Below are 15,513 nucleotides of genomic sequence, written 5' to 3' on the forward strand. Positions count from 1 at the left end.
TCGTCCGTGAACCACAGATGATCACCACTGCTGCCAAAGCATGCCCGCGAACCGCAGGGGATAAACCTCAGTTGCCTGTGACCCTGCACAATTCCCTGAACGTTCCCCACCGGAAAGGCGCAGCCGCAGCAACGCAGGGTCCGGCCTTGCCGCCGTCCCACGCCTGAGCCTGAAACCGAAGACGCGCCGGAGCCCCGGCGGAGAGGCGGCCGGGGGTTATTTTTACCCTCCTCACCCTCACCATCAGACTGATGTGATTGTTCGGCGCACGACTTCCTACCGCATCATCAGCGTGGCGTGCCTTTCTAAAATGTTACCCATGGGTCACTGCTACTGCCCACTCAACGCGTAGTCGTGCAGGGCAAGCAGCGTCTGCGTCTGCGTCTGCGTCTGAGCCCGGACCATCATTATCCGCCCGCGGCCGGCCTGCCATCGCTCTGTTCCTCCCCCCACCCCACCTATCCAGGGACCGTTCGTAGCGTAAGTAACGCCGTTGTTTCTTTTCTTTCCTTTCCTTTTTACTACACCAACGTTGAAAACCATTGTACTAACTACTCCTCCGTTCCTAAATATAAGTCTTTTTAGAGTTTTCATTAAAAAACTACATACGAATGTATATAGACATACTTTAGAGTGTAGATACATTTATTTTGCTTCGTATATAGTCTCTAGTGAAATTTCTAAAAAGACTTATATTAAGGAACGGAGGGAGTACTTACCAGTAGTTTGCCGGCGCTTGGATACCATCCCCAGCTTATCGGGCGACCGTTCGCATGGCACTACGGGATGAATTTCGAGGAGCTGAAATAAAACGGAAGCGAAACCGACGAGCACCACCACTGCGGCGGCCCCGAAAGCAGCAGCGGCAGCGGCAGCGGCAGTGAGCCACATGGGCGCCAGCCCCACCGTAACAAACCACGGGCAGGAGGTCCCCGCGCCTCCCTCCCTCCCTCCATCCTCCTCCTCCTCCCCGTAGCAGCCAACACGGGCAGACAAAACCTCAAACCCCGTTCGATTAAACCCGCTCGCACCCGCACCCGCGCCCGCGCCCGCGCCGGCATTTGCAGCCCGCGACTGCCCCTGCGCCAATGCCGCCGCCAGCCTTCTCCGTCGCCGCCGCCCTCCTCCTCCTCCTCGCCGCCGGCGCCGTCGCCATCGCCGACGACGGTTCGTGCTCCCTCCCTCCCTCCCTCCCTCTCGTTCGGCCCTCGTGTTGGCGGCGGGCTCTGCTCGCTCGGGGAGAGGGGATTCGTCGGCGGTTTGGCTTGCTGGTATTTTACTAGTGCGCGCTTTTCTAGTGGGGGCGTGGCCGGGGTCTTTGTTTATGCCTCGCTGATACGGTGTTCCGTCCGCTGCTCACGCCGGCCGAGGGCGGTCTAACGCTAGATTAATCCCGGCCCCTCTTCTTAGCAGTACCAGCGTCTCCCATTTTTTTAGCATATCCGCTGCAGTTCTTCCATGGTTCCGATCCACAGGGGACAGGACAGGACAGATACTGCATCTTTTCTTTTCTTCTGTTGATTGCCGATGGTGTGCAGGCTCAAATGCGTCCTATTTCGTTTAGTACTAATCCTATTTGCTTCTTCCTGGCTTGCGGCGGCGGCGTCGGCGAGCGCGCTCTGCCGCCTTGTCCTGATGTTGTTGGGGATCAGGTTCTGAATCTCAAGTCGATGTGCTATTCGTGCAAGCCAGCCTTTTGCATACGGCGAGCTGGAAACTTGGGTGTTTTGGGGGTGTTTTTGGTGCGGCTATCTGAACTTTTTGGGGTCAGCAAGCAAGTTTGTGTTGTGCATTCGGAAGCAACTCTCGAGTGCTGCCTCTGCCTGCTGGCTCCATTCCTCGTGGCGTCAGATTCTCCACTTCTTCTTCTTCCGCTGCCGCTGCTTCTGCTAATCGAGTCTTCTTATGCCGTTATGCGTGTTTCACAGGGCGTACGCTGCTGGAGATCAAGAAATCCTTCCGCGATGCCGACAACGCGCTGTACGACTGGTCCGGCGACGGGGCGTCCCCGGGCTACTGCTCCTGGCGCGGCGTGCTCTGCGACAACGTCACCTTCCAAGTTGCAGCTCTGTAAGCAGCTCTCCGTTGCTTGCGAAATCTTATTGCTCCATTTGCTGGCTGCAGCGAGCGGTTACTGACGCCTGCTCATGTTTGCAACGACAGCAACCTCTCAGGGTTCAATCTCGGCGGCGAGATCTCCCCGGCCTTCGGGGATTTGAAGAGCGTCGTGTCAATGTATGATGTTACGTTGTTTCCTGAAATCTAAATGCCTTTGTCTGTGTGATGAGTCCGTGTCACACGTTTTCCCTGATTGTTTGGTCATATGCAGTGATTTGCAGTCGAATGGACTCTCCGGGCAGATCCCTGACGAGATTGGTGATTGCTCGTCGCTTAAAATGTTGTAAGTGGGCGTGTCAGTACTACATTTCTTTCTCGTGTTTTCTTTTTTAGCGGACGTCGAGTTGTTTTGGACCTGTACAAGTAATACCTGTTTCGATTTTCATTTTTATCAAGGAACCTGTCCTCCAACAATCTGGAAGGAGACATACCCTTTTCCATATCGAAGCTGAAGCACCTTGAAAACTTGTAAGGCTTGTTCTTCTTGCCGGAACTTTGTAAAAGAATGCGTTTCACTCATCATAATCCCTGCTGTTACCTGTATTTGTAGAATATTGAAGAATAATCAGTTGGTGGGGGTGATCCCGTCGACACTCTCTCAGCTTCCGAATTTGAAGATATTGTAAGTTAGTGCTGCTTAACTGCTCTGTGATTTTATTGGGTTAGTTCTCTAACGTCATATGTGTCCTAGGGACTTGGCTCAGAACAAGCTAAGCGGTGAAATTCCAAGGTTAATATACTGGAGTGAGGTTCTTCAATACTTGTAAGTATTCATTCACTTTAATTTGTTCCCCAGTAATGAAGAACAACAATGTTTTGGTTTAGTTCTTAAAACTGTCTAGAATATTCAAGGGCCTGACAAATGGTAATAAACTTTATTTATGCAAGATTTAGGGTTTGGATAAAATGTTTGTGCTAAATGCGATGATTGCTCAGACATAGTGTAGGGCCATGATTTAATTTTACATGCTTTGTTTTATGCATCTAAGTTTGTCATATATTCCAGGGGACTGCGAAGCAATAAACTAGAAGGAAGCCTCTCTCCAGATATGTGCCAATTGACTGGCTTGTGGTACTTGTGAGTTTATTGCTTCCCTCTGTTTATCACCAGTGTAGCTGTTTGTGCCATTTATTCTGTTAACAAGGTCGCTTTTGTTTGGTTCAGTGACGTGAAAAACAATAGCTTGATGGGCACAATACCAGATACTATTGGGAATTGTACGAGCTTTCAGGTCTTGTATGTACATTCGTTCTACTCCCTTTGAATAATGCTGCTCATTTTCTAGCTTTTAGAACACTACTGATCTTGCGCTGTTTTAGGGATTTGTCTTACAATCAACTTACTGGAGAAATCCCATTCAACATTGGTTTCCTGCAAGTTGCTACATTGTATGTAGCACTCATTTCACCAGTAGAACTAGATGCTTAAGTTTTCAAAGTGATGACTTGAAATTTATTTGTTATTTGTGCTAGGTCTTTGCAGAGGAACAACTTCTCTGGCCCTATTCCAACAGTGATTGGCCTTATGCAGGCGCTTGCAGTGCTGTATGATAACCTACGCTCTTTTCTTGATTTATGGCCACCAAGGAATTACATCAGCCCTTAAATGCAAAATTATGGTATTGTTTTGAAACGTTCTTTTATTTTGAATTGATCCAGGGATCTGAGCCTTAACCAATTGTCTGGCCCAATACCATCTATACTCGGCAACTTGACATACACTGAAAAATTGTAAGCTTGGTATTTGTATCTGTTTAATTACTAGTGATTAAAGCTTTTACTTTTCACTAACTGATATTCCAGCCCTTTGTGAGATCACTATGTATATTTTTATCACAAAAGTAGTTATTGATACCACAGTATCTTGCACTAATAGATACCTGCAAGGCAATAGACTATCTGGGCTGATACCACCAGAGCTTGGTAATTTGTCAGCGCTTAATTATTTGTAAGCACGTAGCCTTTGTACTATTGCTTTTATTCTTCACAGTTAATTGATTATCGTTCTATCCATTTGATATGCTGCCATCGCTATCTCATTTCAGGGACCTCAATGACAATAAACTGACTGGGCTCATTCCACCCGAGCTTGGAAAACTCACTGCCTTGTATGACTTGTAAGTAAAATTCTGTTCATTGGTATTATATGATTCTTATCAACAGTGCTAATTTGGTCGCTGGTTCATGTCATTTGCTTCTTGCAGGAACCTTGCTAACAATGAACTTGTAGGACCGATACCTGATAATATTAGTTCCTGCACAAATCTTATTAGCTTGTAAGTTTCACTTCTTTTCCCTGAACTTATTTAGCTATCTCTGATAGCTGGATAGTTAACTTCTTTGCTATTTAAACAGCAATGCTTATGGCAATAAATTGAATGGCACCATTCCACGTTCATTGCACAAGCTTCAGAGCATGACTTATTTGTAAGTGGTTCCTAATTTCTCTAGTTTCTATTTTGTTTATGGTAGGTTGTTCTTGTTCTGGACTGCCATAATTACACTTCTAATAGTTATTCCTAACGATTTATGTGTATCCATAACTTTTAGGAATTTGTCATCTAATTATCTTAATGGAGCAATTCCCATTGAGCTAGCAAGAATGATAAACTTAGACACACTGTAAGTTCTAGCATTTAATGAATATATCTCCTTCAGAAAGTTTTCAATGTCATCATGTGTCACATGAACATACTTTTAGGGATTTATCATGTAACAAGATCGCTGGTTCGATTCCTTCAACAGTCGGCAGCTTAGAGCATCTTTTGAGACTGTAAATCCTATAACCTCTATTTTGTTGTTTTTGTTAAAATGCATGTATCTTTTCCTGACAACATTACTTATTCATGTAGTAACTTGAGCAAGAATAATCTGGTGGGACACATTCCTGCTGAGTTTGTGAACTTGAGGAGCATCATGGAGATGTAAGCACCTTAACCTCTCTATGTGCTCAAATCTGTATCCTTTGAGAGTAATATGGACACCTTCTGCTTTTGTTTCAGTGATTTGTCCAATAACCACATTAATGGTTTCATTCCTCAAGAGCTTGGAATGTTGCAAAATCTGATATTGTTGTAAGTACATGCAAGCTATGGGTTTTGCCTTGCACCCATTAATATTGATAAACTAGTATTGATTTCCCTGTCCAATTATTTGAGATTGATTTGTATGATTGTTTTGTTGTTACAGAAAACTAGAAAGTAACAACATGACTGGGGATGTTTCTTCACTTACTAACTGCTTCAGTCTCAATGTCTTGTAAGTTAAGACCTGAAAAGCTATTCGAACTGTTTACACATGTGTGGATTTCACTCATAGCGAGCGTTGCTGCAGAAATATATCATACAACAACCTGGCTGGCGTTGTACCTACAGACAACAACTTTTCACGGTTTTCACCTGACAGGTAGTATCATCTGGTATTAACTATCCCTTCAAAAGGTTTTTTTCCTGGTTACCGTTATTTACAATCTAAACTTTCATTTAGCTTCTTGGGTAATCCTGGACTATGTGGCTCCTGGCGTTCTTCATGCCCTTCCTCCAGTCATGCCAAGAGATGTAAGTACACTGTTGTGTTTATTTAGTTGCTCTGGAATATAACCTCACCAGACCACTAACAACCTTCCAATACTCTTCCCTTCATTTTCACCGCAGTCTCTGTCTCAAGGGCTGTCATTCTTGGTATTGCTGTTGGTGGGCTTGCAATCCTGTTGTTGATCCTAGCAGCTGCTTGTTGGCCGCACAGTCCAGCAGTTTCCACAGATTTCTCTGTAAGCAAACAAGGTAATACATTTGCTTAAATCCTATATGTTGCTTTAACACATCAATTATAGCTACTTGACAAGTGATGTCTCATCATGCTGGATCTTGCGAATGATTGATGGCTAATATGGTTTCAATGAGATAATGATGATAATTATTTGTTGCAGAGATTCATGCTGTGCTATCGAGCAATGTTCCTCCCAAGCTTGTGATCCTCCACATGAATATGGCCCTCCATGTATACGACGATATAATGAGGATGACAGAAAATTTGAGCGAGAAATACATAATTGGGTATGGGGCATCTAGTACAGTTTATAAATGTGTTCTGAAGAACTGCAAGCCAGTGGCAATCAAAAAGCTATATGCTCACTACCCGCAGAGCGTGAAGGAATTTGAGACTGAGCTTGAGACAATTGGAAGTATCAAACACCGGAATCTTGTCAGCCTTCAGGCTTACTCGCTATCACCTGCCGGGAATCTTCTCTTCTACGATTATATGGAAAGTGGCAGCCTCTGGGACGTTTTGCACGGTAAGTGGGCATAACTGGCAAAAAGCATGTAGGGGAGTGCTCAAACAGTTTCACTTCATCTCCATCTGCCAGCAAGCATGTGCTGCCCACTTTCTTATTGAGATATATTGATAATTGCTTTAATTCTCTTGGACTAAGATGTCTTACATTCTACAATGCATACATAGAGTTTAAGAATTTTCTACAACCATATGCTGATTTGCAAGTATTTGCTTATTTCAGCAGCTTCTTCCAAGAAGGCAAAACTGGACTGGGAGGCTAGACTCCAGATTGCTCTTGGCACTGCCCAAGGGCTGGCTTATCTCCACCATGACTGCAGCCCACGAATAATTCACAGGGATGTAAAATCAAAGAATATCCTCCTGGACAAGGACAATGTGGCGCACCTTGCCGACTTTGGCATTGCCAAGAGCGTGTGCATCTCCAAGACCCACACATCAACCTATGTGATGGGCACAATTGGCTACATTGACCCTGAGTATGCGCGCACATCCCGCCTCAACGAGAAATCTGATGTGTACAGCTACGGCATCGTCTTGCTCGAGTTGCTGACTGGGAAGAAGCCAGTTGACAACGAGTGCAACCTCCATCACCTGGTAACTAGTTTTCACTTGCTTCACTCCTTTATGGTTTTGAGGCTCAATAAGTTCAGTCATGGGCTTTAGGCCTGTGTTCCTTGAAGGGGACAGGCAACATGAAAGCTATCATGTGATGGGAGTTAGATCTATCTGCACTGTGGTGGGTGCGATTCATTGCATGGCTGGTGAAAGCTCTATTATCACTGGCAGAATGTGCAGTGTCCTGCAAAGGCTGCCATGTTTGTCCCCCCGCCTTCAATCATGTGGCTGAAAATTTAACAGGAAGCACAGAGCTGTCAAAAACTGTAGCTAGCAACAACTATCAGTACTTTCTGCTTTGATCACTGATATGTTGGTAATTAGCTTGAGCACTTTACTTTCTTTCCCCTGCCCTGTCAAAACTGAATTGCTCCTTTTTTTTGGAAGAAAATAACAATGCTAAGCTAGAAGTGCAATGTCTCTGTTGATTTTGACTGTTGATCTTCCCTGGCCAAAACAAGTGTTGTTATGCTCACCAGTTGCTCCCCTTGCAGATCCTATCCAAAGCCGCGGACAACACCGTGATGGAGATGGTGGACCCAGACATCACCGCCACATGCAAGGATCTCGGCGAGGTCAAGAGGATGTTCCAGCTGGCGCTCCTCTGCAGCAAGCGGCAGCCATCCGATCGGCCGACGATGCACGACGTCGTGCACGTCCTCAGCTGCCTGGTCTGCCCAGAAGCGCCCCCGAAGACGGCGTCGCCCCAGTCGTCCACGGCCCCGAGCTACGTGAACGAATATGTCAGCCTCAGAGGCGCCAGCGCCCTGTCCTGTGCCAACTCGTCGAGCGCGTCCGACGCGGAGCTCTTCCTCAAGTTCGGCGAGGCGATCTCACAGAACACAGAGTAGACTTGACCTCCTGATAGCCCCATCCATGACGCAGACTGCAGCGTAGCATTTTCGCTAATTGTTTTGAAAAATAGCAGAGGCCACTGAATTTGGGGAGATGCCCGGTTCACTGTAAATATGCTTCTCTTTTGGCCTTCTTCAGTCTTGGCTGTTTTCTCTCTCCTTTTCGGCCTCCCTTTTGTAACTGCTTTTGAGCTGGGATCATAATCTGAAGTTTGTAAAACAGAAAGGAAGCGACGGTTCTGTTGGGAAACTGCACTGCACTGCAGTGCTGCTTGTACTGTTCCACGGTGTCACCGACGACATTGACCTTGTTCAGTTGGAATGGACATATACTGGGTAGTGCCGAGGAACTTCTACTATTGCAGTAAAACCTACTCCTCTCTGTACGAGCGATTATTGATACATGGGGGCAAAGTTTATCTCTCTGACTCTGCACGCGCGTGGTGGCCTATGATCTATATTTAAAAAAAATTACATCAAATTTTACGTAATGAATCAATATTAATGTAACTATTATTATTCCAAATATAATTTATTTATAAAACGGACGTAAGATTACCTGGATGAAGAATAACTTATCTTACACCTTGGGTGCCGAATAGACTTTCTATATAATAGCTTGTTTATACATACAATACATATCTGGTATCGTAGACAATTACTATTTAGTGGTTGTTCCTTAGATGAACCATAAAACACACTAATCTAACCAAAAGAAATGCTCCACAACACAACAGTAGATTGCACCAGACTGATCAAAAGGCGACTAAATATGATTCCAATAACTAGATATATGCCCAAGCCAAGCACTCCAACAACGGCTGCTGCAGCAACCGTCAGCAAGACTGCAGGAGGGAGCCGGTGCTCGGCGAGGCGGCCCGGAGGTCGGAGGGGATGGACCAGCGATGTGTGGGAAACCGCGCGGCGGGCCAGCCGACCACGGACGGCGGCAGCCAAGACCTAGAAGTAGTTCACCCAAGACCCATGGCAATTTGGGGAAAAGTGTTTTGTCGATTTGAAGGAAAAAAGAACAGAGACGAACGCGCTGATGTGTGGCGTTCAATGGGTTGGGTGGAATACAATGCCTAGTACTCCCTCCATAAATTAATATAAAAGCATTTAAAACACTAATTTTCTTTTCCAGTTTTGTAAGCGAGAGCCGTGGCAGGTCTTTTAGGAGGTTGAGTTTGCTTCATTCTTCTGGCCAGTCAAATAACTTTGAGAAAAGTATGTTTTTAATCCCTCAAGTTTCCAAAAAGCATAGACTTAGTCCCTCAAGATTTTTTGGTATACATTTGGTCCTCAAGTCTCAAAACCGGATAAGTTTGGTCCTAAACCAGATTTTGAGCCCGTTAACCGGGTTTGACAGGCACAAAACCACTTGATGAACAGTAATTTAAAAAAAAACATCAAAAAATCTGAATTTTTGAGGATCCAATGTGCTTACATGCGCAAGGTGCGACCAAAATTTCATGGTCTTTCGACACTCGAGGAGATCCTGGCAAAAAAAAATCTACGTCTGATGTATAGTAAATCCAAATAATATTTAAAAAAGATCTGATTTTTTTTAACCAAAATTTTGTGGTCTTTCGACATTCAAGGAGCCCGTGGCAAAAAAGAAAACAAATTTTCGCTCACAAAAAAGTAGCCAAAATTTGTTTTTTTTTTTTCGCTAGAGCCCGTCCGATGTTATTTCATGACAAACTTTTGGTCACACCTTACGCATGTAAGCATATTAGAACCCAAATTTTTTTTCCTTTTTTTAAAAATGGTTTTGATTTTTTTTGGATTACTATTCACCAGACAGATATATTTTTTTCCAGGCGCTCCTCGAGTGTGGAAAGAGCATGAAATTTTGATCGCATCTTGCGCATGTAAGCATATTGGATCCCCAAAAATTTCAGTTTTTTTTTAATTTCATTTATTTATTTTTCGGAGTGCTGTTCACCGGCGGTCTTGTGACGGTCAAACCCGGTCAAAGGGCTCAAAATCTGGTTTAGGACCAAACTTATCCGATTTTGAGACATGAGGGACCAAATGTATACTAAAATTTTTTGAGGGACCAAGTCTATACTTTTTTGGAACTTGAGGGACCAAAAACATACTTTTTTCAATAACTTCTTGCAAAATTTGTGGCTCATGACATTGGATGAAATGTTGAATATTATCATGCAAAACGGAGATAAAGTTGTTCATACAGTAAGAGTTTGGCAGGGCAGGATTATCCCTTCTCATTAAGATCATGATTTGTTCAAACTGGAGCACATATTCCTTAACTGATCATGTGTGTGTTAGGGCATTAAAATTTCTGACATTGTCACAAACAGAGGATTCAGAGAATCTGTCACCGAGATGTTTGCAAAACCGGTACCAGGGCATAGTGGCAGCAATGTAGCCAATACCTCTCCACCATTCAATTGTTAGGCTCCTGTCTAAGTTATCAACGGTTCTTATCCGCTCATAACGGTTCGTGTTGGGATTCAAACTACACCGACCGATCACCATCCAATGCATGAAGATCTACTTACCGCTTCGCACCCGTGCGAGCTGTTCTGAGGCGTTGATCGTCGATCAAACGGCATGAGCATTGTCATCTGCAGTGGCGATTCTAGTGGGCATGCTTCAACAGGCTTGAGTCTGCCATCTAAAATTGAAAAATGAAAATTTACTATTAGTTCCTAGCCCATCTGAACACATTGTCTAGTGTCTACCCATTCCAATCATTGTAATGAGAAGTTTAGTATGCCCTTTATGTTCATTCAAGATTCTCTCTTGTTGCTGCTCTTCCAACAACCTCACCTACTATGCTTTCTTTCGAGTTATTTATCCAAAACCATCACATTTGGGGCTAGGGTCACAGGTTAATATCAAATTTGAGCCAGGTCACAAAAAACCACGAGTTGTTAGCCTAATACGTAACGTGGAGCACCAACGCTGTGTTTTGGCAACGAAAATAGCGGAACCGACAGTTGGGCCCGCGCGTCAGCCCGATGTGGCGTGTCTACATCGATAAATTTGCCGAGGTGGCTGAAGGCCCCGCCTGTCAGCCTCTCTCAGATTCCCTCTCTCCCTCAGCCACCTTCTTCCCCACCACCCCCACACAGGTAGCCAAATCACGCGCCACCGCCGGAGCCTTACCCCGGCATGCTACCCCTCCCGGCGAGCCTCCCTGCAGCCCCAACCACATACCATCCGTCGCCACAAGCCACTAGCCCACGTGGATCCAACCCCAGCTACACCTCTAGCCCTTGTTCCGCCTGGATCCGGCGAGGATCCATCTTGTTGCCCAGACCGCTGCCTCTGCTCGACGTGGAGGAGCTAAGGTGGTGCATGACCAACAAGGTGGTGAATTGGACACCACCGCGCTGCTGGGGCTAGTCGTCCATGGTCGCGCCGCCGCATTGAGGGATTCATGGGTGTTGGGGCGGCTGCACGTGCTGGGAGGCATCTTGCGGCCGAGCACCAGTCCGGGCCCAACAGTCGTCGTCGCGCTACCGGAGGGCGCTGATTTGCGGCACTCCAGGCCGAGCCCCATGGCTGGGATGCTTGCTTCGCGCCATGGCTGAGTTGTGCGCCGCCCTTGCTGTATGCATGATGGAGGGCAAGGGAGGCTCCATGATTCAGTGTTTTGCGTCCTCAACGGCGTCCTGTCCGTGGGCGGCGGCCTGGATGAGCTCGCGCCGACTTGCTCTTCTCCTGCGGTGACCACAACGACGAGATGGACAGTGTCAAGAAGCTACTTGCTGAAATGCCCATGAAGACGAAGGTAGAAGTAAAAAAGAAAAAAGAGGAAATAAACAACCACTCTAGTCACTGACAGATGGGACCTTGTCCACCTCAGCAAATTTATCCATGTAGGCATGCCACATCGGCCCGAGAGGCGTGCCCCACCTATCGGTTCCGTTGTTTTCGTGGCCAAAACGCAGCGTCAATGCTCCGCGTTACGTATTAGGCTCATAACTGATGGTTTTTTGTGACCTGGTTTAAATCTGATACTAATCTGTTACCCTAGCCACCAAGTGTGATGGTTTTGGGTAAATAACTCTTTTTTTCCTGTTTTGCTTTTCCTCTTGTAATGGCTATAAAGCCAAAGATTGGAGACTGGTCGAGACATCTAGAATTGCATTAGGCCGCCGTGTTCCGGCTGGCCAAGCTGTTCCCCTTTGCTCAAACAAACCCTAAGTGAAATTCCCGAGTTTTCCTTTCTGTTCTTGATGTTTGACTGAATTTGCGAGTATTTAGGCCACCTCCATAGCTCAGGTCTAACAGGGAGGGACGTACATAGCTCAGGACATGTGTGCCGTCCTCATCCGGAGGCACAAGCAACAGCGATCAGAGGAGTTTATTAGCTCTACAGCTACTCTGTCGCAAGGTTCACGATCTTCTGTTCCTTTTTTGCAACAGCAACACAAACTCACACCACGAGACCAGGCTACCCGGCCGGTTTAGTACTCCTTCTGTAAAGAAATATGATTGAAATATAAGGGCGTTTAGATCATTAAAGTAATGATCTAAACGCTCTTATATTTTTACGGAGCGAGTAGTGCACAAGGCCATTCCAGTCCGGCCAGTACTCCATTGCATTCCTGTCAGTACTCACATTGCAAGCTTGTTTCGAACCAAAACTTTGAAGCACATACTTGGAAGAAAATCATCGTCTTCCAAATGTTACTACTCCACATAGGAGGAAACAGCATGATCCAGCAAAACCGCACTGACTTAACGAGATCTTCCATAGCGCAAAACAGAACTCTCCTTGTCGAGATACCACTAGCCAAGCTACTAGTTCAAGAGGCACCCCAAGTTTCCATGGCTGCGAGTAAGCACAGCCACCTGACTACTCCTCAGCACATTGTGCACACGCTCAAGACAGACCACTATCACCAGACAGTTAGATTCACGGCTCTAAAAGGCTACATAACATAGTTTAGTAGACGAAGCTACAGCACATGCACATGGAGGCTAGATTTCTGATTGCCCCTCCAACGACGGCTTGCCCTTCTTCTCTGGCCCAAAGATGTAGAACGCAATGGTGGCAGGGACAAGGACACACGCCAGCTTCCTTTGCCGCTGCTCGCTGCGCTCTAAGCTGCACATTGGAAAAGGAGACGCAAATTTGAATACAAGGGCACCACATGTGTGCTTATACAGATCCAAAAAAAAAGGATGATCTGCACGCTTTACCGTCTCTCATGCTCCAGCAGAAATTCCATTTGTTTATTCACCTGCTCCAAGCTTGCAACAATCTCCTCAAAATCCTGCACGGAGACCATGCAGACCCCCTGCATGCAAATAAAAGTAGATTCAATGGAACAGAAATGAAGCAGCTGATTATACAAGATGCTAGTGCATTTCTTAAATTTCCAAGACATTTATTGGACCATGCGCATATTGTTGGATTGAGGATACTTGCCAAGTCGAGTTGTGAGCAAGTGTGCGGAAGACAATGAAAGCATGTAACTTACATTACATTTTGGTTCAAGCTGCAAGTCATCACATCACAGGCAATCCAAGTTCACAAACCCCCCACATATGGTTTCTGTGCTCACCATGTTAGATTAAGGATGTCACTAGTTTATCCTATTGGCAACCAACGCGCTTTGAGTCATCGTCTAGCCATAGTGCATTCTTTTATAGGTTGGTTGGTGGTTGAGCACTACCTTTGTGATCTGGTTCACTACTTACATGCTACAGGAGAACCCTACCAAAATATATTTGAAACTAGCTATACAATATGCATTACTAAGGAGAAGAAGTTAATTCAACCGGTGGAAGTTGTATCCTGAGCTATGTTATTTTTTCCTTAGGAAAACCATAATCTGACAATTAAGTTTTAATAAATCCAGTTTAAACAATTTCTCATATGGATTTATTTGATGGTATATTATAAAGCAGATAATTCATTTATAATTATATATGCCATTACGGTTATCAACACCTCAAACAACATTTTAGATAAAGATAGTCATGCTCAGGCAGCATCCTTAGCCTTCTCTAGCAATTGGAATATGCAGAGGCAAGGCCCAAAAGGCATTGTTATGTGCCTAACAATCATTAGTGAACTGGCCAGAAAGAAAACATGGGATTCAGTAATTAATATTGTCAAGGCTCTTCCTTGGCCGGTTAGAATGGATCCTCAGAACAAAGGAGTTGATCTTTACAGTTTAATGTGTAGTAAAATTGGTGCATTAACGGAACAAATGCTAAAAAATCGTTATTTACTCCTCACTGTTTTTTATACAGTCAGATTTGAAGCTGCGGTTGGTTGACTATCTACTCCTTACTGATATCCAATGTTTGCACATCTGAAATCTTAGAAGTACCTTCCGGTTTCATAGCTGAGTCTGAAATTCACTGGTGAAGCAAGTCCCCACCCGTTTGGGGTACCAGATACTCGAAGTATGTAGTTGAATGTGTTTTGACATATGTACTGTAGATGTCCAAGTAAATTTCTGCTGCGTGATTTGGCTAGGTGAATTTAGATCAATGTTTTGCCATTTTCAAAATTGTTGCTGAAGCTAAAATGAACAGTAAAATAGGGCTATACAGTATAATTTTGAATGTTTTTTTGGCATCAATTACCCTCCAGATGTTACAGCTACAACATGAACTTCTTCTTTTCCTATATTCAGGCTTTGCAACACATAGTTTTAGCTTTGGTCTTATGATCGGGAATCAGCCTTATGTTTTAGAACATAGGTACTTGCATTTTTTACCAGAATTTGCTTGCCATGTCTACTTTGGTTTTAGAATATTGCCACTCGCTAAGACAAGTGTACCTAATTTATAGATGTCGAAGGCAAAGCACGGTACAAATGCATGTAACTGTGCGCTCAGCTGTTTATTGATCAGTGATGACCAATGAAATTATGTAAGTTTACATAACATTTCACACATCTTCACAATCCACTCTCTTCTTTGAAGACACCAATAGGACCCAAAAAGCATCCAAGGCCAGGAAAAAAAACAAAAGGAGAACCATGCCAAATCAACCTCGGACGCTGGGGGAGGGGAGGGGGTTACCTTTGTCTCTTCGACCCTCGGAGCACCACCGGAGGCGATGGAGCGGCGGAGGAAGGCCGACCCTTGCGGGGTCGGTCGGCGAAGGAGGGCGACGGCAGAACGCACAAGGTACGGATGCATCCTTCCGATTCAGCGGGAGTACCGCCGGCGGTCGGAGCTGCCGTTACCTCGACGGGGACGAGCGGGGACCGGCGGCTGTCGCGACGGGGACGAAGGGCTGCCGGCGGGCGGCGGGGGCGGGTCGGTAGGGACAGACGGAAGGGGATCGCTTCGATGGCAATATCGCTGCAATTTCGCCGATTCGGCAGGGGTACTTCGGACACGGGCCACGCTCGGGCGTGCTTCGGCCCATTGCACTGGAATCCTACGGGCTGTGATTCCATAGCGGGTCCAAAATAACGAGGAACATTACGGTGAACATTTTTTTTAAATGTGGTGAACACTTTTTAGAACACGGCGAACATTTTTTTAACGCGGGAAACATGTTTAAAAAGGCGGTGAACATTTTTTAAAACACAGTGAATATTTTTAAACATACACTATGGACGTTTTTAAGTATCTTATGAAAAAAATGAATGGAGATAAAAACTAAGAACGTAAACAATAA

The 15,513-nt window shown here is 45.3% G+C and overlaps 2 protein-coding genes across 3 annotated transcripts; one reads left to right on the plus strand and one right to left on the minus strand.

Annotated features, from left to right (window-relative positions):
- Positions 1-863: 863 nt before the first annotated feature.
- LOC123401964 (LRR receptor-like serine/threonine-protein kinase ER2) lies at positions 864-8,233 on the plus strand. Of its 2 annotated transcripts, none has more exons than XM_045095827.1 (27): positions 864-1,167; positions 1,929-2,070; positions 2,164-2,235; positions 2,330-2,401; positions 2,515-2,586; positions 2,669-2,740; positions 2,810-2,881; positions 3,125-3,196; positions 3,284-3,355; positions 3,439-3,507; positions 3,592-3,663; positions 3,778-3,849; positions 3,995-4,066; positions 4,164-4,235; positions 4,323-4,394; positions 4,474-4,545; positions 4,669-4,740; positions 4,820-4,891; positions 4,971-5,042; positions 5,121-5,192; positions 5,308-5,376; positions 5,452-5,523; positions 5,605-5,675; positions 5,772-5,900; positions 6,047-6,412; positions 6,635-7,008; positions 7,524-8,233. In XM_045095827.1, exons 1-27 carry the CDS (start codon positions 1,089-1,091, stop codon positions 7,878-7,880), a joined length of 2,952 nt encoding a protein of 983 aa, XP_044951762.1. In that variant the 5' UTR covers positions 864-1,088; the 3' UTR covers positions 7,881-8,233. The 2 variants fall into 2 exon arrangements, with proteins under 2 accessions (XP_044951762.1, XP_044951763.1); XM_045095828.1 differs by having other exon boundaries at positions 6,638-7,008.
- A 4,301-nt stretch (positions 8,234-12,534) lies between these two features.
- Positions 12,535-15,149, minus strand: LOC123401623. Its single transcript, XM_045095458.1, has 3 exons — positions 14,907-15,149; positions 13,068-13,165; positions 12,535-12,972 (listed from the first exon to the last, which is right to left on the minus strand). The coding sequence occupies exons 1-3, from the start codon at positions 15,024-15,026 to the stop codon at positions 12,846-12,848; spliced, it is 345 nt and encodes a 114-aa protein (XP_044951393.1). The 5' UTR covers positions 15,027-15,149; the 3' UTR covers positions 12,535-12,845.
- Positions 15,150-15,513: the final 364 nt, after the last annotated feature.

Source organism: Hordeum vulgare, chromosome 6H (assembly GCF_904849725.1).
Source record: "Hordeum vulgare subsp. vulgare chromosome 6H, MorexV3_pseudomolecules_assembly, whole genome shotgun sequence".
NCBI classification, from domain to species: Eukaryota; Viridiplantae; Streptophyta; class Magnoliopsida; order Poales; family Poaceae; genus Hordeum; species Hordeum vulgare.